Source organism: Lynx rufus, unplaced genomic scaffold (genome assembly GCF_022079265.1).
Source record: "Lynx rufus isolate CCGP_SWC_20201006 ecotype Redwood Valley unplaced genomic scaffold, mLynRuf1.p SCAF_5, whole genome shotgun sequence".
Lineage (NCBI taxonomy): Eukaryota > Metazoa > Chordata > Mammalia > Carnivora > Felidae > Lynx > Lynx rufus.
The window spans coordinates 44,234,714-44,256,253 of record NW_025814867.1 but is presented as its reverse complement, the minus strand read 5'-3'; the positions used below and the strand labels follow the sequence as shown (position 1 = coordinate 44,256,253).

Here is a 21,540-nt window from a genome sequence, read left to right as displayed (position 1 = left end):
ACAGAGTGCAAGTGAGGGAGAGGCTGAGAGAGAGGGAGACACAGAATCTGAAGCAGGCTCCAGGTTCTGAGTGTCAGCATGCCCCACAGGGCTTGAACCCATGAACTGTGAAATCATGACCTGAGCCAAAGTCAGACACTTAACTGATTAAGCCACCCAGGCACCCTGCTTTGCAATATATCTTGATAGTTGATCTCTATTTTTCTTCTCTTAGAATATTGACTGATTGATTGGTCAATGTTATTTATTTATTTATTTATTTATTTATTTATTTATTTAGAGAGAGAGAGAGACAGAGCGAGTGGGGGAGGGGCAGAGAAGATGGGGTCAGAGGATCCAAAGCAGGTTCTGTGCTGACAGCAGAGAGCCCAATGAGGGGCTTGAACCCATGAACCATGAGATCATGACCTGAGCTGAAGTGGGATGCCTAACCGACTGAGCCACCCAGGCGCCCCTCGAAGAAAACATTTGTTAATTTATTTTTTTCTACTTAAAAATATCTTCCCCTGTAAAAATAAAATAGTGAAAATACTGGATGATAAACCACCTGCACACAGTACCCAAGTAAAGACTAAATCTCAGAAATTCCCCTTTCCTCTGGTCTAACTGCATTGCTGAAGCAATAGATAACATTCGGCAGAACAGAGTCCCATCCATCATCATCATTATCAAATTATCTTCCTTACGATCATGCCAGTGATGCATTTATTAGGAACACCAAAGTGAAGCCTGACAATGAGACCTGTACCTATAAAGGGTAAGTGCAAAAATGTGTAGCAGGGCTAACTCATTTTGATCTAAGTACTTGTAAACTTGCTGTATGCTGGACACTGTGCTTGACATTGGGATGCAATGAGTTATGAACACACAAGTGTCATATCTGATTTGTCAAGGAACTGGTCAACTCTTACTTATTCTCCTATTGAAATAAAGATTAATCTTAAGCAACAGTTTTCTGGACTCTTGATTATTCAAGTCCTTATCTATTCAAGGTCCTTGTCTGTTTGTTCCTTTTCAGTTGCTAATGGTGATCCTGCTCTGGGAATTTTCTATGTACTGGTTCAGCAAGCCCAGGCAGGTTCTGCCTCAAGGGCTTCTGGGCTGGAGTCCTCTAACAACTTACCCACCCCACCAAGTTTCTGACCATGCACCTTAACTGGAGTCAGTCACTCACACCAAGTCAGCAATTGAGAGGGGTAAGGCTACGAAAAGCAGTTTGTGGCTTTCCTGAGGCAAATATGGCAGATGACAAAGTCAGGACAACCATTGGGCTAGGTGACCACCTGTACAGAACACTGCTGTGTGGAGAATACCTTGTCAGGCATGGGTTAAAACAAAAAGAAAATGAAGCCCTCTTAAACTTGTTTTCTTTTTTTTTTTTTTTTTCAATGTTTATTTATTTTTGACAGAGAGAGACAGAGCATGAACGGGGGAGGGGCAGAGAGAGAGGGAGACACAGAATCGGAAACAGGCTCCAGGCTCTGAGCCATCAGCCCAGAGCCTGACGCGGGGCTCGAACTCCCGGACCGCGAGATCGTGACCTGGCTGAAGTCGGACGCTTAACTGACTGCGCCACCCAGGCGCCCCTTAAACTTGTTTTCAAACAAGTTTTCAAACAGTTCTCTGCAGGAGCTGAGTTCATATTAAGTGCCCAAACTGTAATGAATGGTAAGAGTCTACCTTATGAACTGTTTAGAGTTCACTAGCAGTGTTATATATGATTATGTGTGAAAGAAACAGACAAGGAAACAAAAAAACAATAATGCGAACTTAGGGGAGAGAGACTAATGGAGGCTTGACAATGGAGTATGGAGGGCGGTTTTGAGCAGGGTTCAGAGTGATATGTGTAGTGAAGGAACAGGCTAAATATACTTGGGTGAGAGCCTGGCTGGACTGGATGAAGATACATTTGTGTAAGAATCAAGGTCAGAAAGAAATGAAGATGGCAGTTTGTTGTGAGTCCTTGGGTGCTAGATTGACAGCTCTGACCTTTATTCTTGTGGGCAGTTGTTAAAAGCTGGTAGGCCAGGGAATGACATCATGACAACAGGAGGCCAAAAAGGAGAAACTGGAGGCAGAGAAACAGGTAGGAGGCCACCAAGCATTTTGAGATAAGGTCCTGTTGTGGGAGTAGGAAAGGAAGGACGGTTTTGAGGGACACCAGGATAAAGAATCACTTGCTATTGGTTGAATGTAGACAGGGAGCAGGGGTTGATGGGGAAGCTTTCTGTAGTAAAAGTGTTGAGGGGAAAATTAGGAAGCAGGAATCAACTTCTAGGGGAGAGTCTTTGCAAGTGGAGAAAAAAATTCCCCTACTCTCAATTGATTGATTATCTTATAAAACTGTGGAGTTTCTCTATGAAATAAGTAGGTGGGAAGAAGTACACTGATTTAAAATGACAATACCAGGGAGCAACTCCTGGCTCACACAGAATGGGAGAGTAGAAAAAGGATTGTGATCTAGAATAAGTACTGGGCTGAATATGAGCGATTTTTCATGAATTCACTGCATGTACTTGGACAACGTACTTTAAAATTCACTGGGCCAGATTCCTTATCTGTAAAATAGGGATATAAAACATGTTATCTATTCTCCAGATCTCCATGAGACTTAAATCACAGCCAGTGTTTGTTGAGTGCTTTAGTGTGTAACAGAATTTGTGTTAAAAATTTCATTTTGGGGGCGCCTGGGTGGCGCAGTCGGTTAAGCGTCCGATTTCAGCCAGGTCACGATCTCACGGTCCGTGAGTTCGAGCCCCGCGTCAGGCTCTGGGCTGATGGCTCAGAGCCTGGAGCCTGTTTCCGATTCTGTGTCTCCCTCTCTCTCTGCCCCTCCCCCGTTCATGCTCTGTCTCTCTCTGTCCCAAAAATAAATAAAGGTTGAAAAAAAAAATTAAAAAAAAAAATTTCATTTTGCATTTTCTTATTTAATCCTTTGTTCATTCTGCATTAAAAAAAAATCCAAAATTTAATGGCTTAAACCAAATATCCATTTTATTGACTCACAGATCTGCAGTCTGGGCCTGTCTGGGCTCTGTGGTTCTTTTACTCATTCTGATGGTGGTCACTAAGGTGTTTGCAGTCAGCCGGTGGGCCTGTGAGGGGCTGGGCTTAGCTCAGACTTCTCCCTCTTTCCACGTATCTCATGGTCTTTGCCTGTCCATGTGGTCCCTCCAGTGGGATAGTTGGATTTCTTACCTAATGACTTAGGTGTCCCAAAAGTACAAAAATAGAAACTTCGATACCTTCTTAGGGGTTAAGGCAGGGGATGGAGTGGGGTGCAGTGGGGGGAACTAGCACAGATTTAGTGCTGTATTATTTTGGTTAAGGCAAGTCACTGGCCTAGTCCAGATTTAAGCTGGAAGGGACTCCATAAGGGTGTGACTAACAGGACGGTGGTCCACTGAAAAGCAGCAATGTCATGGACTGCCATAATATTATCTCCAACTTGTATATGAATAATCTGTGACCTAGGAAAGCTAAATTACTTGCCCAATATTGACAGTAGAGCCAGGCACTTCAAAACTTGTGTTCCATCATGGGTCAATGGATAAAATTGGTAGTGTTTTAACCTAGAACCCTGTGAAGTGGGTTCTACTTAATTTACAAAGGAGGAAACCCAGGAATAGAAAGCTCAAGTATTTTGTTCAAGGCAACTCAGGTATTTTGCTCCAGAGATTATACACGTAGCCACTATACCATGCCCCCTCATATGGTAGTACCTGACACATACGAGGCACTTGTAAATGTTATGTCATCTGAAGCTGTGGTTTGAAGGACTGAAGCAAATGTCTTCAACTGTCCACTATACATGATATAGGATATTTGAAAACTGGGGGTTTTCCCTTTGACTTATCCTCTGGTCTGGGCAATTTCCATTTCAGGCATCTACTTCTCTGTCTTCCACTATTTCTTAAAGCTTGGCAAGGAATGGAGACCCATCCAATCTCAACTCTGATTCTCACTGGCTGATTCTCATGGCTCCCTTAGCATTTTCTTCTTCTCTGGTAGCTGCCAGGTACCCTTTACAAAGCAGGCCCTTCCTTCTTGGGTGAGAACCTTCCTGGAGTAAGGCTGGACTCAGTTTCCATCCTTAAATCATTAAGTCAGCCTTGTGGCTTCTGATTAGTAACCATTTGGTCCTAGTCACTTCCTCTAGTTCCATAATTCATTGCCCCAATTGTTATAACTGTGGTGGCTTCTGATGATGGCTTGCAAAGATACTGTTTCCCATAGAGTGACCTGTGGTAGCTTCCCCCTTCCTTCTGCTGGTCCTATGGGCAGAGAACTTAGCCACACAGGAAATCTGGGGTTCCCGAGTCTCTTGAAAGGAGCTATGCTCTGTCTGCTTATCTTTGAAGGTGACTCACATGGCTATCTTTCTCTAAGGCAGCCCTGATTTTTCCCACTCTGTGGGGAGTCTGGAATCGGAACATACCTTCAAGTGCAGATGATGGGGTAAGGGGTGCCTCATTTTGGTGGCTCTGCTCTACTGTGGGCAGTGACAGGGAGTAGCCATTCAGGGAATGCCCCCCCCCCAAATAGTATTCCCCTGTCTCCAAGGCAAAACTATGGGGTGGTCTTGTCTTTCCTGTAAACTTTTCTCCTTCAAGGCAACTCCAGATTTTGAGTTTATTTCACCCTTATAAAAATGTCGAGGTACAATACTTGCACTTAATACAATTCTATTTTATTTAACAAGCAGGTCTACAGATGGCTAGGTGCTCTTTAAAGTGTTTTACATATCTTCTTTGATTAAGGTAGGCTGAGGTCCTGATAAATCCATTGTAAATTGAAAATATCGTAAGTTGAAAATGCATTTAATAGGGAAACATCATAACTTAGCCTCACCTATCTTAAATGTGCTCAGAACACTTAACCTTAGCCTGCAGCAGGGCAAAATCATCTCACGCAAAGCCCATTGTATAATAAAGTGTGGAATGTCTCCAGTAACTTATTGACTACTGTGTGAAAGCGAATGACAGTTGTCACAGGGTTACGGAATAGCTGCAGATGTAAGTTGTTTACCCTTCTGCGGGCAGAGCGGAGCGGGAGCTGTGGCTGTTGCTGCCCAGCATCAGGAAAGGTTGGTACTGCGTATCGCTAGCCTGGGTGGGGAAAGATCAAAATTCAATATTCGAGGTAAAGTTTGAAGGTATATCCTTTTTGCACCATCCTAAAGTCTAGAAATCTTAAGTCCAACCACTGCGAAGTCCCGGTTGTATGTATATTGCCTCATTTGATTTATGTCATAAACTTCTGTTTGAATCAAATGGGGTGGGGTAGGGGCTTTGTCAAACGTGACTTACCTCGCAGCCGCTTCCTCCTCCCCCTTTCCCCACCCCGGAGAGGGGACTAGGGAACGAAGGAATTGAGCTGCTCCGAAGGCCAAGGCCGCCTCCTACTTCCCGCAGTTGTCTCGCCAGGCTAGATCTAGGGGCTGGGGGTCTCCACCCCTCTCCTAGATCCAGTCGGTAGGAGGGTGGGTGGTTTTTTCCGGGTCACTGGCGCACCCTCTCTACTCCCAGCCACCTGCTCGGGTTCCATCCCGGCTCCAGGCTCTCTGGAGGGCGTCAGGGACATTCCAATCCTCCCACAACCGCGCGGATGTCGCAGGGGAGGGGGGCGCGATTGCTCTCCCTTTCCAGCACCCAGCTTTGACCAGGTTTCTTCTTCAATTTCTAGTGACCTGAGTAACCCGTAGAGGAGACTTAGGATGGATGAATGGATTGAACGTTGTTTGTTTACAACGCACCCATTGACGAATCCGCATCTCTAGTGACAGAGGCACTTTCTGGGCACCGTCTGCGCTTTAGCAGACAACTGCAAGCCAAACAGCCAAGATGCCTCCTCGCCAGACCAAATATGGTCACAAGCGCTAAGCAGACTCCCGTGGAAAGGCTGGCCTTGTCTCCCCGCGCCAGGGCGCACCCGAGCCCGCCCTCAGGCAGAATCTCAGACCAGTGCGGCGCTCTGCGCGCTCCAGGCCTCTCCGCGGCGCAGGAAGGGAGGGCGCGGCACCCAGGACCGGCCCTTCCTCGGCCTGGGCCGCTCACTCGCGTGCCCTCCGCCGCCCCCAGCCTTAGTTTCGGTCCACAAGTCCTTGATTAAACAGGCGCAGGCCACTTTCCCTTTGATCCCGCCCTAAGTCCGTAGTAAACTCAAAGGAATGCAGGTCCAGGGCTCCGCGGGAGAGGTCCGCGCGCCCGGGAGGAGTGGGTGGGGGGCACCGGTCTCCTCTTACCCAGCAAAGTACCTAACACGCCCAGGGGTTTCTGGAGCCGGGTGGGGGAGGAGACGGTGGAGGAGAAGGAAGGGGAGGGACGAGAGGAGGCAGGCAGGCTCAGGACTTGAAGGTCATGCATAATTCAACAGCTCAACTTTCGGGCCCGCCTCTTTTCTGGGAGTGGGAGTTCGCTCCAAACTTTGTTTATGGGACAGTCCGGGAGCCGCGGCGGCCGCGCTGTCTGCTTCTCCTCCGCCTCCTTCTCGTGGGGCGCGAACGCCTGAGGCCAGTTCGGGGGATGTGAGAGCCGAAGCCCCTCGGCTGCCAGGCTCCGAGTCGGGATTTGCCAGCCGGGCCCCAGCTACATCCCTGCGAGCTCGGGACGCACCCGAGCGACTGAGGCCCGACGGCGAGTTCGGGCGGGACGGCGGCTGCCGCACGCCCAGACTCGGCTTCGCTGCGCGCCCAGGTAGAGCCCGCTGGAGCGCGCCCGCTCACCCCGCTCCACCCCGGGGTGCCTGGGCTCCTTGGGCTTCCGGCGTCGAGACATCGTGGAGCTGGTTTGGGTTTAAACTTTGGGGGGCTGCCTGCCGGGGAAAGTTGCGACCTGTCCTTTGCCACCAGCAGTGCAGCAACCTCCTGAGTGCGGTTACTCCCCCTCCCCCGCCTTTCCTTCTTCTCCTCCTCCCGGCAACTTATTTGCTTCAAGAAAGTTGCATAATTCTCCAGCCTTGGAGGGACCCCTCCCCCATCCGGCTGGCCTTACCGCTGAGTGTCTGGGATTTTGAGGCGGACACCTATCTGTTTCCACTTTTTCTTTTGTTTCTATTCTGCCCCCGAACCCCTTCCTCCGACTTTAAATGAAAGGCTGATCTGCCCTCCTTTCTCCTTGCAGAAGATGAATCCGGCCTCGGTGCCCCCTCCGCTCCCGCCACCCGGGCAGCAAGTGATCCACGTCACGCAGGACCTAGACACGGACCTCGAAGCTCTCTTCAACTCGGTCATGAACCCCAAGCCCAGCTCGTGGCGGAAGAAGATCCTGCCCGAGTCGTTCTTCAAGGAGCCTGACTCTGGCTCGCATTCGCGCCAATCGAGCACCGACTCGTCCGGCGGCCACCCTGGGCCCCGGCTAGCCAGCGGCGCCCAGCACGTCCGCTCGCACTCGTCGCCCGCGTCCCTGCAGCTGGGCACCGGCGCCGGGGCTGCAGGCAGTCCAGCGCAGCAACATGCGCACCTCCGCCAGCAGTCCTACGATGTGACCGACGAGCTGCCGCTGCCCCCGGGCTGGGAGATGACCTTCACGGCCACTGGCCAGAGGTACTTCCTCAAGTAAGTCAGCTTGAAGCCAGGGGGGCACAGAGTCTCGGTGCCCAGGGTGCGCATGCTTGTTGGTGTGCGTTGCGTTTGTGTGTGTGTGTGTGTGTGTGTGTGTGTGTGTTCTGTCTGTGTGCCCTTACACGTTTCTTTCCGAAAGATAAGGGAAACTGGAAATAGGGAGTGAGTCTCTGGGTGTTGGAATGGTAAAGGATCAGAAGTAGAGAGTCTGGAAAGGTTCTTCCGGGGTCCTGGAAGTCCCAAGAGATTGCCGACCTGGAAACTCATAGAGGTAAGAGGAGAAAAAAAAAAAAGTTTTGGAGTGATTCTCCTGAAACACATAGGTTTCCCTGAATCTGGAATATTGATATAGACTTCTGGGCACAAACCCTTACACCCTTACCTGTCCACTCCAAGTCAGATGCCCCCAAGCCTGGTCCATTGGGATGTGACACGGAAATAAATTCCAGAAAATTTCTGAGGCTTGGGAAAGAGGGGGACTCTTGGGAGTGTAGGTGGTCTGCAGTCTCTCCGTTCTTGGGAAAAGCAAGCTAAAGAAGCGAACACTGCCTGATAGGCCTTATTGCTCCCAGCTGAGTGATGTAATGACCACACAGCACAGTGATGTAATGAGCAACTCGGTGGTGAAGTAGTTGTGGGCTGGAAAATCAATTGTGTGGAAATTGGGTCAGGAGTTTTATTGTGTCGCACTTAGTAACCTAAAATACCATCGAATCAGGAGCCTGTTTTGTCATTCTTCTTTCCTTCCACATTGTTAGGGCTTTTTGATGTAATGACTTTTACATTAGATTCAAATTAGACTGTACAGGAAAATACATTCACAGACATGAAGAAGATTGTTTCAATTATGGTACCCTAAGATAATTCTATTACAGAAGAGAAATCAAGTTGGAACTTGAAATGTAACCAGTGAGGTCAAGGGTGGGGGGCGGGTCAGGCTATTGATGGTCTAGATGGAGGTTGTGCCAGCTGGTCCTCTTGATTCATGATTGCCTTGCACTGGTTGGCAGTTCTCTGCCGTGGAGGGAAACTCCTCGTCTTAGAACTTGCCTTAGCTTTTATTTATTTTATTTTATTTTATTTTATTTTATTTTAATTTTATTTTATTTTATTATTTTATTATTAATTTTTTTTAATGTTTATTCATTTTTGAGAGAGAGATTGAGCCCAGGCAGAGGAGGGACAGAGACCGCGAGGGAGACACAGACTCCAAAGCAGGCTCCAGGCTCTGAGCTGTTAGCACAGAGCTTGACGTGGGGTCTCGAACCCACAAACCGTGAGATCATGACCTGAGTCGAAGTTAGACGCTTAACCAACTGAGGCACTTAGGCACCCCCTTAGAGTTTATTTTAAAGCCCATATTTGATGGAGAAGCCTCAGTTTAAAAGTTATGCTAAGACATTATGTGCTATTTAAAAAATATATAATCAAGCCTTTCTTTGGTGTTCACATTTGATACTTTGATTGCTGTCAGTTGGCACTGATAACAAATATACAGTAGTGGATGCAGTTTAGTATAGCCGAGTCTTTGACTCATCCTGGTGACCAATTCTTCCCCATCCCAAACCTGTTGACATCTTGTGCAAGGAGGAGTTCTTAATTTTGTTTCTGGGGTTGGTGTGATGCTGAGAAGCACTTGTCCTGAAACAGACTTGATGGGCATTTTATTCCACATCTGGCCTCCTCCCAGTCTTTGAATATTAGTGTGGACCTGTACTCAATGCTTTGGCTTCTGAATGGCTGGTGGAATTCAAGCATGTGATGTAATAACATGACATTTTTCTAAATGTGATGGTATTGTTCTAAAGGATGACCTTAATTTCTATGGTACATAAAGCTCTAAAATAATATTATATTAAGTTTACTTAGGTAAATGCAGTTTTGCATATTTATTTTGACTTTTATAGAAATGGATTTAGTAATAAATACAAATAGAAAAAGGTGCGATAATTTACAGTAATTTTAGGGGGATCTTTTTTGGTCTCAAATGACTTTTAAGCTGTGTTTATAAATATGCACACCACAAATATATAATACATGATCAGTATAACTGTGGTTATTAAATATATGAAGTAAGAGCTAGGCTTGCCTAATATCTGAGGAAAGCCAGGTAAAAAAGAGCCTGCCAAAGAGCAAAAAAATTTATGCACACGTTTTGAATGATTGAAACTAGGGCAAAAATGGAAGTTAGCTTTGGGTTTAGAGAAAGTTGCCTCTGATTCATTTGTCCATCCCCCACAACTACAGCCACTTCACAGCCCAAAGCGGAACATATCTCCATTTCACTTTGGATAGTCAGTGAAGACCACAGCTGAAAAAATGTGGAGGGAATAGGTTAGCGTGATTTGATATGGCCCCTGGAAACTATTTGGCCAGGTAGCTAAGGGAATTTAAGAAATTAAGTCATCATGACTATTGTCTTTCAAGATAAGAAATCTGCCAGGAGTTCTCTGAATTTGGGGGGGGGGGGTGCTGTGTTTAACAATGGAGTACATTAAAATGTTGTATGTCATACTTTGTTATGTAGCCTCCAAAGGCAACGTATTTTGACGGATTAAATAGAAGCTTGAAAAACGGTGACAACTGACCCTGAATTTTCATAAAGTCTGTTTTGCTCCATCATCTATGAGATGGGGCTACCAATAACATCCTATTATTGATTATATCAGTTGAGAGAGAGAGCGCCTTTATAAATGAGAGATTAAAGTATTTAGATATAATAAGGGCCAGGTTTTTTTGTTTTGTTTTGTTTTTTGGCTAGAAAGTGACCATATGACTTTGGAAAAGTCATGTGGTTATTTAATGGCAGACTCTGGACTGGATCTGTTGACCTCTACTTATAGAGCAGTTTTCCATTTTCCTCACTCCCACCTTTATCCCCCATGTCACTTCCCCTGCTGAACAATGAGCTTTATGGGAAACAAAGCCTGGACTTTAAGAAGCTTTAAAAAGCTTTTTGTCATTTGCTTAGGTAAGATTGTTCCTAGGTATATGATGTAATGACTTTCTGTTATCTCTTAAAGGGGACCTTCCCTGAGCCGTCACACCTTTCCTGTGTTGTTTCTTTAGGGCCACATGTAAAAGTGGAGATGTTGATGTTAAAACACACAGCCTCTGAAAATTGCTGCACTGTTCCCACTGTCCTCTAAAGCTCATAAGTCAGGCCTGGGGAGTGTAGGTGTTGGGCTCTTAGCCACCAGGCACACTGACTTTGACCACTGATCACATTAAAAATTAAAAAAAGTTCTGGTTATAAATGGGATACATGTTTATTACACATAAACCGGAAAGTAGAGGATTACAAAGAAGAAAAAAATTTGGCTTCAGTTGAACCTTACCTTCTTACAGAAAAATTTTATTTGAATAACATTCTATAGGAAAAAATATTTTACCCTCGCTCTTAAATACAATTTCAATTATAACATTTGCCTGCCACTCCCAATTTTTAGTAATAATTTTAGTGTTTTGCCTTTTCTGAAACGTGTCATAGAAAATTATTTTTGTCAAAGTGATCTATGCACTTGGTAACAAATCCAATAGTACAGAAGGACTTTTGTTGAAAAACAATGGTTTCCTTCACCTCAAGGCTCACAGAAGGAGCCTTTTAGTTGTTTTTTTTTTAACTGTTTCTGTACTTAATTCTTAGATTGTTACCTCTTTAACCCTGATGTGCTTTTACCACAATTTTTTTGATTTATCATCAGCTTTTAACTTCGGATTGAAAATGAGAATTTAGTTTCTTAAACTATTTTTTTCCTCTCCTAAATTTGATATTTATATTGTTTTTAGTTTGTTAGATCACCTTTGTTATTTTTTGTCAATTTTTGACAGTGTTTTTTTTTTTTTAATTTTTTTTTCAACGTTTATTTATTTTTGGGACAGAGAGAGACAGAGCATGAACGGGGGAGGGGCAGAGAGAGAGGGAGATACAGAATCGGAAACAGGCTCCAGGCTCTGAGCCATCAGCCCAGAGCCTGACGCGGGGCTCGAGCTCACGGACCGTGAGATCGTGACCTGGCTGAAGTCGGACGCTTAACCGACTGCGCCACCCAGGCGCCCCTTGACAGTGTTTCTTGACTCCCCATTATGTAAGTCAAGAAGGTTTGGGGGGATACCTGTTCTACCATTCTCTTTTTGTGATCACACCTCAATAGCCCAAAACCCTGAACCCATAATCAATAAAAGTTTTGTGCTTTGCTCTTAAATTGACCTTTTTATTCGTAAATTATTATTAAAGTTGAAAATCTGGAGACATTTACATTAGTACATTTCTGTAAATATAATTAAAATGCCTTTTATATTAAGATTAAGTGTTAGACTTGTTACATTGGGTCTGGTGTCAGGATTCCTGGCCAGGAACAGGAGAACATGTGAAGCACCAAGGTCAAATGGATTCTTTTCATCAAACTCTTCATCACTTGTTTAAATTTGTATCACCTTTTAGTTTCTTCATAATTGGACCTTGACTTTCTTAAACATTTTTTCAAGTAGTTCTAATTGCCTTTTTATATATTTATATATTATTTGCCTCTCAAAATTTTTTAGGTTCTAAATCCCATCAGTTCTATCAAGTCTTGTTTCCCTAAGCTTTTATGCCCAGATTCTTTTACCTTTCTGTGCCATTCTGGATTCTGATTGTTCTCTAGGCTTACAACAGAGCTGTCATCTTGGGACTTCTCTTTTCTTCTCTCTGTGGCTGAAAGTAGTGTTTCCTTTTCTCATGTCCTCCTCTTTGTTGGTTTATGCCCTCATTTTGCTGGAGTACATGCTTGAGTAACTTACTAGGGGTGCCTGGGTGGCTCAGTCGGTTAAGCATCCAACTTGGGCTCAGGTCTGATCTCACCATTCCTGAATTCGAGCCCCGCATCAGGCACTGCGCTAACAGCTCAGAGCTTGGAGCCTGCTTCAGATTCTGTGTCTCGCTCACTTTCTGACCCTCTTCTGCTCACACTCTGAGTCTCTCTCTCTCAAAAAATTAAGTAAACATTAAAAAAAATATATATTTGTGGGAGGTAACATTTTCAAATCCTTTTTTTTTTTTTTTTTAAATATTTATTTATTTTTGAGAGAGACAGGGACAGACTGTGAGTGGGTTAGGGGCAGAGAGAGAGGGAGACACAGAATCCGAAGCAGGCTCCAGGCTCTGAGCCGTCAGCACAGAGTGTCATGCGGGGCTCGAACTCACGAGCTGTGAGATCATGACCTGAGCTGAAGTCGGAGGCTCAATCGACTGAGACCCAGGCTCCCCTCAAATCCTTTATAATCAAAAATATTTATTTAAAAATTTGTTTTAGGGGTGCCCGGGTTGCTTAGTCAGTTAAGCACCCGACTCTTGATTTTGGCTCAAGTGACCATCTCACATTTCGTGGGATCCAGTCCCGTGTCAGGCTCTGCGCTTACATTGTGATCCGTGTTTGTTATTCTCTCTCTCACCCCGCCCCCCAACATGAATAAGCAAACTTAAAAAAAACAACTTGTTTTAAATTTCTTTCTTTCTTTCTTTCTTTCTTTCTTTCTTTCTTTCTTTCTTTCTTTCTTTCTTTTAAAATTTAATTTAATTTAATTTTTGAAAGAGACAGAGCATGAGCAGGGAGGGACAGAAAGAGCGGGAGACACAGAGTCTAAAGCAGGCCCCAGGCTCTGAGCTGTCACCACAGAGCCTGATGTGGGACTCAAACTCACCAACTGTGTTTGTGCCCCTAAATTTATTTTTTTAAAGAAGAACTGACTCTGGGGGCACCTGGGTGTCTCAGTCGGTTAAGTGTCCGACTTTGGCTCAGGTCATGATCTCACAGTTTGTCTCCCTCTCTCTCTGCCCCTCGTGCTGTCTCTCTCTGTCTCTCAAAAATTGAATAAATGTTAAAAAAAAAAATTATAGGAAAAAAAAAGAACTGACTCTGGCTTGTTTTTTTCTGTTTACCTTTGGATGGCAATATAATGTAGTTGTTTTCATGAAGGGCCTTTTGTCCTTAAAAAAATATTGCCAGCTGCCTCAGTTACCTTGTGTGTTAAATACCTATTAGTAATAGTAATACCTATTTCGGGGTATTTTGAAAGACTAGATAAGATAACATATTTGAAGTGTCTGGCATCTAGCAGGCTTTCAGGACAAGTTTGTTCTTGCCTCCCATTTCCTCTCTCTCCACACACATGCACTCTCTACCTGGTCAAAATCAGATGCAGAAATTTTGGCAATAGGTTAAGCTGGTTGTGACTCTTGGTTATAGTTATGGCTGTGGACGACAACCTAGATCTGGAATTGCAAGTCAAGTTTGTAAATTTAAAATAAGACGGAGTCAGTTTTCCTGTTAAGAAACCTAAATGGGAGTGTCCACTGTGGGTACCCTTTTACTTTAGCATCTTGGGTGGAGGATACCCAGTCCCTTCTGAGGAGGGTCTACTTTTCATTTTTTTTGGAATCTGGCTCGTGGCTACCACTTGGGCCATTTTGTGTGTAAGGTGGGAGATGTGAGTGGCGGAGGGATCAAGAAGTGGAGAGAGAAGAGGAGGGGAGGTAAGTGGCATTTGATGGCCTGCTCTGTGTCAGACAAGGCAGGGAGCTGAGTCCGTGCTTTCCAGAGACACAACATCAGAATCCCCTGTGGAGCACACTCACGATGTGTGTGTAGAAACTTTTTTCTCATAATCCTAGGTGCTTTCACGTATATACTTTTTGTTAACCCTCACAGTGACCTTGTGAATAGGTACATATTACTACCTCATTTTGTTTTTGAGGAAACTGAGGCTCAGTGAAGTTGAATAAATGGCCCAGGGTCACAAATCAGGTGAGTGGTGGCAGGGATGGGATTAGAATTGTGTGATTCTAAAACCTGTATGCCCCTGCACCATGATGCCTCATGCCAATTAGGTGCCCATAATTAGACCCTATAATTAGGTGTCCTTGGTGACCAGATAACTAGAGTGGTGGATGGAGCATTAGAGTTTGTTTCTGAACTCAGTCTGGGTGGTCAAATTTGGAGTTCTTGGTACTGGAGAGAGAGGTGTTGAGAAAAACAAACCAGCAATGGATAATATAACTACAGTGCCTACTTATATTTTATTCTTATCAAGTTTTCCACCATTATTAAATGCATATCACTTTACAGGGAACAGAGATGTGACAGGGAGGGTGGGTGACCTAATTGATGTCTGGATCCAGGTACACTTGAAGGGCTTGTTAAAAGGGTTCATTAAATAATGTTAGTACAGTAGTTGCAAGGATAAAGAAAAAACCCAGGTTGCTTCTCATTGCCTTTATAATTGCAGAGATTGATGAGAGAGAAATTGCTGTAGAGGTTTGAGGCAGTACTGAGTCTTAGTTTTTGTTTGTTGACCTGTTGACTTAAGACTTGTAGGAATTACAGGGGTGCCTGGGTGGTTCAGTCGGTTAAGCGGCCAATATCTGTTCAGGTTGTGATCTCATGGTTGCTGAGTTCAAGCCCCCTGTCAGGCTCTGTGCTGACAGCTCAGAGCCTGGAGCCTGCTTCAGATTCTGCGTCTCCTCTCTTCACCTCCCCCCCCCCCCAAAACCTCCCTCCCACACTCTCTCTGTCTCTCAAAAATAAATAAACACAGGGGCGCCTGGGTGGCGCAGTCGGTTAAGCGTCCGACTTCAGCCAGGTCACGATCTCGCGGTCCGTGAGTTTGAGCCCCGCGTCGGGCTCTGGGCTGATGGCTCGGAGCCTGGAGCCTGTTTCCAATTCTGTGTCTCCCTCTCTCTCTGCCCCTCCCCCGTTCATGCTCTGTCTCTCTCTGTCCCAAAAATAAATAAAAAACGTTGAAAAAAAATAAATAAATAAACATTAAAAAAAAAAAAGACTTGTAGGAATTACAGCCTTATATATCATTTCCTCCTTTCCCTTCCTCCTTCAGTTATGTATCTAACCACAGGAAAGGGTGATAGAAGTAAAAGAATCAACCAAGCCAAGGGATGTATTTTTTTTTTTTTTTTTTGAAAGGTGGTTTGGAAGGCTGAGGACTGAAGTAATTGGCTTACTAAAGAAGGGCAGATTCTGAGAGGATAGCCCTTCCACTGGTCTGAGGGGGACTGTGCATGTTTTAGTGCATTGAAATATCAGTAGAGGAGTGTTTTCCAAAGTGTGTTCTTTGGAACCCTAGTCCATTCAGATGCTTTGTGAACATGAGATTTCCTGGACCAATAAGTTTGGGATATGTCGCATGCTCTATCCCTCTCTTGGAATTTTACAGTGTACATTAAGGACTCCAAAGTCACTTATCAGAAAAACCAGTTTGTTTTTGTTTAAGTCAGTATTTCACAAACTCATGTGATTTGAACATTTTTATTCCAAGTATCATCTACTGCCATCCACTCAGGAATGTTTTACAGACTATACTCTGGGAAACCTTTTTTGTGACTTTCATTATTTTCATAGTTGAGAGTTTCATATTTGAATCAAGTTACAGTGTTTTGTTTTCCAGTGTGCTTTGTGGACATGTATTATATTTTCATTTTTATGTCTTGATTTAATGGTTAATTATTAATGCTTGGAAATAAGTCCTAAATATCAGACAAGTGGGATATAACACAAGAAAACCAACAAATACAGTACATTGTGATAATATAATCCTGATTTTACTTTCAAAGGTATGTGTGTGTGTCCGCTAGGAGAATAGATACCAAAATGTTTATTTTACAGTGGTCCTTTCTGGAATGATGGATGATTTTTCTTGTTTACTTTCTACCTTTCTGTATGTTCTAAATGGCCTACATATTTCTTTTTAAATTGGGGAGGGGGAGTTATAAAAATGGTGGAGGAGAATGAAAGCAGAGAAGTGTGTAAAGCCAGGTGCCTGGCTAGCTTAGTGGAGCATGCAGCTCTTGATCTCAGGGTTGTGAGTTTGAGCCCCAAGTTGGATGTAGAGATTACTTAAAAATAAAATCTTTAAAGAAAAAAAAAAAAAAGATGGAGTCATAGATTTGGGTAGGTGTGGTAGGGTGTGGGGAAATCTCTTAGCCATAGCTCAGTAACTGAAGCCTGGAGCTTATGTTACTAAATGGATGCTCCTTTAGAACTGCTTGTTTTTCTTGTTTTGGGTTATATTCTTTCTTTTTGTTAAAAAATTTTTTTTTAAATGTTTATTCATTTTTGAGAGAGAGAGAGAGAGAGGGAGACAGAGCGTGAGCCAAGGGAGGGGCAGAGAGAGAGGGAGACACAGAATCCAAAGCAGGCTCCAGGCTCTGAGCTATCAGCACAGAACCCAATGTGGGGCTCGAACCCACAGACTGTGAGATAATGACCTGAGCTGAAGTTGGCCGCTTAACCCACTGAGCTGGCCAGGCGCCCCTGGGTTATTTTCTTTAGAGATGAACTGACACAGTAATTCCTAGAATCTTCACTGAGAATTCTCCATATCGCCTCAGGATAAGAAGTAGGATTATGGCAGATCCTTAGGTCACACGAAATTTCCTTCAGCTTATTCTTTATTTGCATGCACTCCTTCCTGAACTTCTAGCTTTTATTTAATGTTCCATCCTGGCACAGCAGATGATAAATACGAAAGGAAGAAATGATATTCACTTCTTGGCAGTATTGGATGAAGTGCAGTTGGGAAATATATGTAAAGTTCTTCATGCTGTGGCTGGCATAGTAAGCACGGCTGAAAGTTTATGACTGTTATTGTTCCCAGTAGAGAGGGCAGTGGGGGTGCCATCTCCAAAGACATTTCCTTCATGCCACTGAAAGGATCTTTGGCTGTTTTTCAGCATCGACAATGAAAAATCACTGAACTTCTGTTGTGTGTTAGCTCCTTGCGGTATGCTGTAAGGGGAGAAATATGTGGCACGTTTTCCGACCTCAGGCAGCTGACAGTCTAGCTGGGGAGACAAGGAGAACACAGACGAAACCAGCCTAAAGAGCTGCCTCCTGACCTATGTGGAGATAGAGCCTTGAGCAGCTGCTCTCCGTGTGGTGGAAGCTCTTGGGAGGTGTGTCATAATAGGGCAATCGTTTCTATTATGGTTACAGGTCTGAAACTTGCAGCCGTGCTGAACGTCTCCTAGTTCTCCCATTGGCTGTCCTCCCTTTGGCCGTAGGAACTTGGCATCATCTATTACCTGTGCCTGGAACATTATTTTCCTGCTTTTTGCCTGGTTGACTCCTATGCTACCTTCAGGCATCAGCTTCGATGCTACTCCTGCAGGAGGTTTTTCCCGGACTCACAGCCTTTCACGCTAGTTTATTTGTTTAAATGTTTATTTCTTTTTGACAGAGAGAGAGAGAGAGACAGAGAGAGAGAACACACACACACACACACACACACACACACACACACACACACACGTGTATGGGGATGGGGCAGAGAGAGGGAGATAGAGGTTCCAAAGTGGGCTCTGTGCTGACAGCAGAGAGCCCAATGCAGGGCTTGAACTCATGAACCGTGAGATCACGACCTAAGCCGAAGTCCAAGGCTTAACTGACTGAGCCACCCAGGTGTCCCTGCCTGCCCTCCCCAACACACTAGTTTAGATCCTCTGGCAATTGTTCTCCCATAGCCCTGTGTCTCTCTAGCCGTAAAACTACTGCCATGTTTCTATTTAATTGTTTCTCTTTCTCACTACACTGTAACCTCTGTGAGGGCAGGATTGATATTTGTCTTGCCTGTCATTGTATAACTTGAGCACAGTGCCCATCAAATAGGCGGGTGCTTGATAAGGAGGGGATCCTTTAATGCTTTCTTCTGACCATTTGCATTGCAAGCTTGTACATTAGCATTCCTCATGGGAATCTACCATGCTCAGGAGTGTAATTTCATCTTGTCCGTGCCCCTTGAACCGAAAGTTTAGAATCATAGTTCCTCGTACTATGATGCAGCGGAGAGGAAGATGAATGAAGAGAGCGTGTTCAGAGAAGGCTGTAAAGGTGGTTGGACATAAGTGGGCCTTGAAAAATGGGAAGAAAGTGGGTAGGTGAGCAAAGAGGCCTTCTAGGAAAGAGGAGGTAGGAAGAGAAGTTCAGGGGCAGAAATGCCAAGGGTGTGTTTTTAGACCAAGAAAAGTCTGGCCTGACTTGGATTAAAAGGTAAGTGATGGTTGGTGGATGACTGTACATCCCATTGAGACTTTGGAACCTCACTCAGCTAGATTGAGCACATTGACTTTTTGCTAGTAAATGTCAATTTTCTCATCCCCTAATTTTGAGATACTCGAATCCTAGCTTTATCTAAATGTAGCATAAGACCCCACCATTATCTCCTATGTTGAGATCTTCCCAGTTGTTTGAGGAACTAAGGATTTTATACTGATTTAAAAGAGTCAGTAGAGCCTTTCATTACAGTTCATCCGTTCATCTGACCATCCATAGACGTATCCATCAGGCATCTACTCAATTTAGCTTGTGCTGTGCCACAGTAGTGTGTGATCTTTGCTTTCCAAGTTAGTAGGCTATGAGGCTACCCTTGACTCAGGCCCACCCCCACTGAATCTGCCATTTCTGCTTATAATTGAATAGCTTGTGGGTCTGGCTGCTCCTGGAATACTCTCTTGTGGTTTTGGATAGTTTCTCACTTTCTCTGAGGCTGATCAAGTGGGCACAGGAAAATTGAGATTCTTGTAGCACAGTTATCCCACCGAGGCCCAGCTAGGCCCTGGTCCCCTGAGGATGTCTGGATGGAGCAGCTGGGGGCCTTCCTCTCAGGCACATCCTTCCTAAACTCTTAGTAAAGCCTACTGAGAGCCTTTTCATGCTGAGTCACTACACTGAATCATGTGTAAATGTTTTCAGATGACTTCTTTAAAACAAAAGTTTTGAAATAGGTAATAGATACATGTAAATGATAAAGAATTCAGTACCAAAAAAAAAAAAAAAAGCATTCAGTACCAAAACATATACTGTGAGAAGTCTCACTCTCCCCCAGTCCTCTGGTCCCTTCTCTAGAGCACCGGTTTCTTTTGTCTTTCCAGAGAAACTCTATGTGGGTATAAGCATGCGTGTGTGTATATATATATATATATATATATATATATATATGTCCACTTAGACTATTTTCAGTATGGTGCAAATAGTAATGTACTGTACACGCTCACCTGCACCTTTTTTCACTTGGTAGATCTTGGTATTTATTCTTCGGTACATAAATGGTTACTCTATTTTATTTCTTTAAGGACCACGTAGTATTCCATTGTACGGATGTAGTACAATTTGTTTTAACTGATACCTTATTGATGGACATTTAGATTGTTTCTGATTTTCTCTTTTTAATTTTAAAAATAATGTAGGCCCAAACACTACTGGAGGAATGAAAATGGAAAAATAAATTCTTCCGATCTTCCCCGGATCCCTGGTTTAGAGAGAACCATTGTTTATTTACACTTCATCCAGAGATACTCTTTATGCAAAGAGCGGCAGTCTGGCTCCTGTCTAATTTATGACCTACTTAGCTTGTCTGTTATCTAATTGATCTATCATCCACTATCCTAACTATTAATCATTATACCCACCTTTCTTATACAAGGAGGATACATGGTCTGGCAGATGCACTGGCCAGTTAGATGGATGCCCAACCAATCAGAATGAATGGCGTGGCAGCCTGAAGTGGCTGATCAAGTATCTGTGCTCCTCAAAGGGTGGTTGGGGAACTGACACTCGTGTGCAGATGTATGTAACTGGTCCAGGACAGGCTGGATACAGAAGTCCAGAGTGTTTAGAAACTTGTATAACAAAATGATACTGCTGTGACATCTGAGCACGTGATCAGTGGGATTGTCTAATGGAACAGCAGTAGTTTGGGTGTGCCAAGTTTGTGTGATGAGTCACGTGTGGCCCAAGCTATACACAAGGCGCTCACAATAGGACCACATACTAGTTAGTCTTGACAGATTGAAAATAGAAAAACACTGATCTTTTTCCACAGATTGTTTGAAAGGTGCTGATCCGCATCTTTTAATTTTTTCCTTTTTGTCTTCATCCATCCATCCATTTATGTACTTATCATTTTATTTTTCCATCCATCCTTAAAACGAACTACCTTTTATGTGTCAACCAAATAGTCAATTCATTATACCTCTCGTTAATTTAACAAAGATAATCAATCTACGATTGAATATCGAAGCTTTTTAAAAAAACATTTTTTTTAATGTTTATTTTTGAGAGAGAGAGACAGCACGAACGAGAGCAGAGAGAGACGGAGACACAGAATCTGAAGCAGGCTCCAGGCTCTGAGCTGTCAGCACAGAGCCTGTACCATGACATTATGACCCAATCCAAAGCCAGACACTCAATGGACTGAGCCACCCAGGTGCCCCTGAATATTGAGTCTTCATATGAAGACAAATTCTGTGGCAGAAAGGATGTATACCATCTATTTTCTAGTACATAATATATTTTATGTCTTTGTGGCCCCTATGCTCATTGTTTTAAAAATATGCTTTGGTATATACTTCAGTTCTGAACACTGTAGGTAAACCCAAATCCTGCTCTTTCTTGTGACTACTCTACCTGCAAGCGTTGTCAGCTACGGACCCAGTACAAAACGTGGTGATGAGAGGAATACATGTGCTGGATTATTTAGTAAGAATATGTATTGCTTTGTGGTGGCTTTTCTGCAAACAATAAGATACTGAATATTTGTCTTTCTCAACAGTTTGTCTATGAAAAGCATTTTGTGGCCTAGAGTTCAGGGTTTGAAGAAGCAATTGATAACCCATCAAAAAGTAGAAAATGCGAGCAAACGATAAACGTAATTAAAATGAACAGACATAATTCTTACTGACTTGATTTTTCTTTTAGGTTTATTTTTAAAAGCTGGCTTTTCCCCAAAGCAATAGTATTAAGCAGAACTGAAGGCTATAAAGTGAAAAGTAAAAGTACACCCACTGGTTTTACTCTTCAGCTATGACCACTATTCACAATTGCGTGTGCGTCTTCCGGGGATTTTATTACGCATGACACAACTTCATTTACAATGGCAGCGGTTGGTTGTTTTGGGGAAGCACAGCTTAGGTGCTTCTTGTTCCTTGTCGA

The 21,540-nt window shown here is 43.8% G+C and overlaps 1 protein-coding gene across 1 annotated transcript in view; it reads left to right on the top strand.

The window, feature by feature from the left end:
* The first annotated feature begins 6,438 nt into the window (after positions 1-6,438).
* The window catches only part of WWTR1 (WW domain containing transcription regulator 1), a 136,779-nt gene continuing 121,677 nt past the window's right edge, over positions 6,439-21,540 (top strand). The window contains exons 1-2 of the mRNA XM_047099983.1: positions 6,439-6,695; positions 7,122-7,555. Coding sequence (XP_046955939.1) covers positions 7,125-7,555 — 431 coding nt within the window. The 5' untranslated portion in view covers positions 6,439-6,695; positions 7,122-7,124. The remainder of the gene's footprint in view (positions 6,696-7,121; positions 7,556-21,540) is intronic.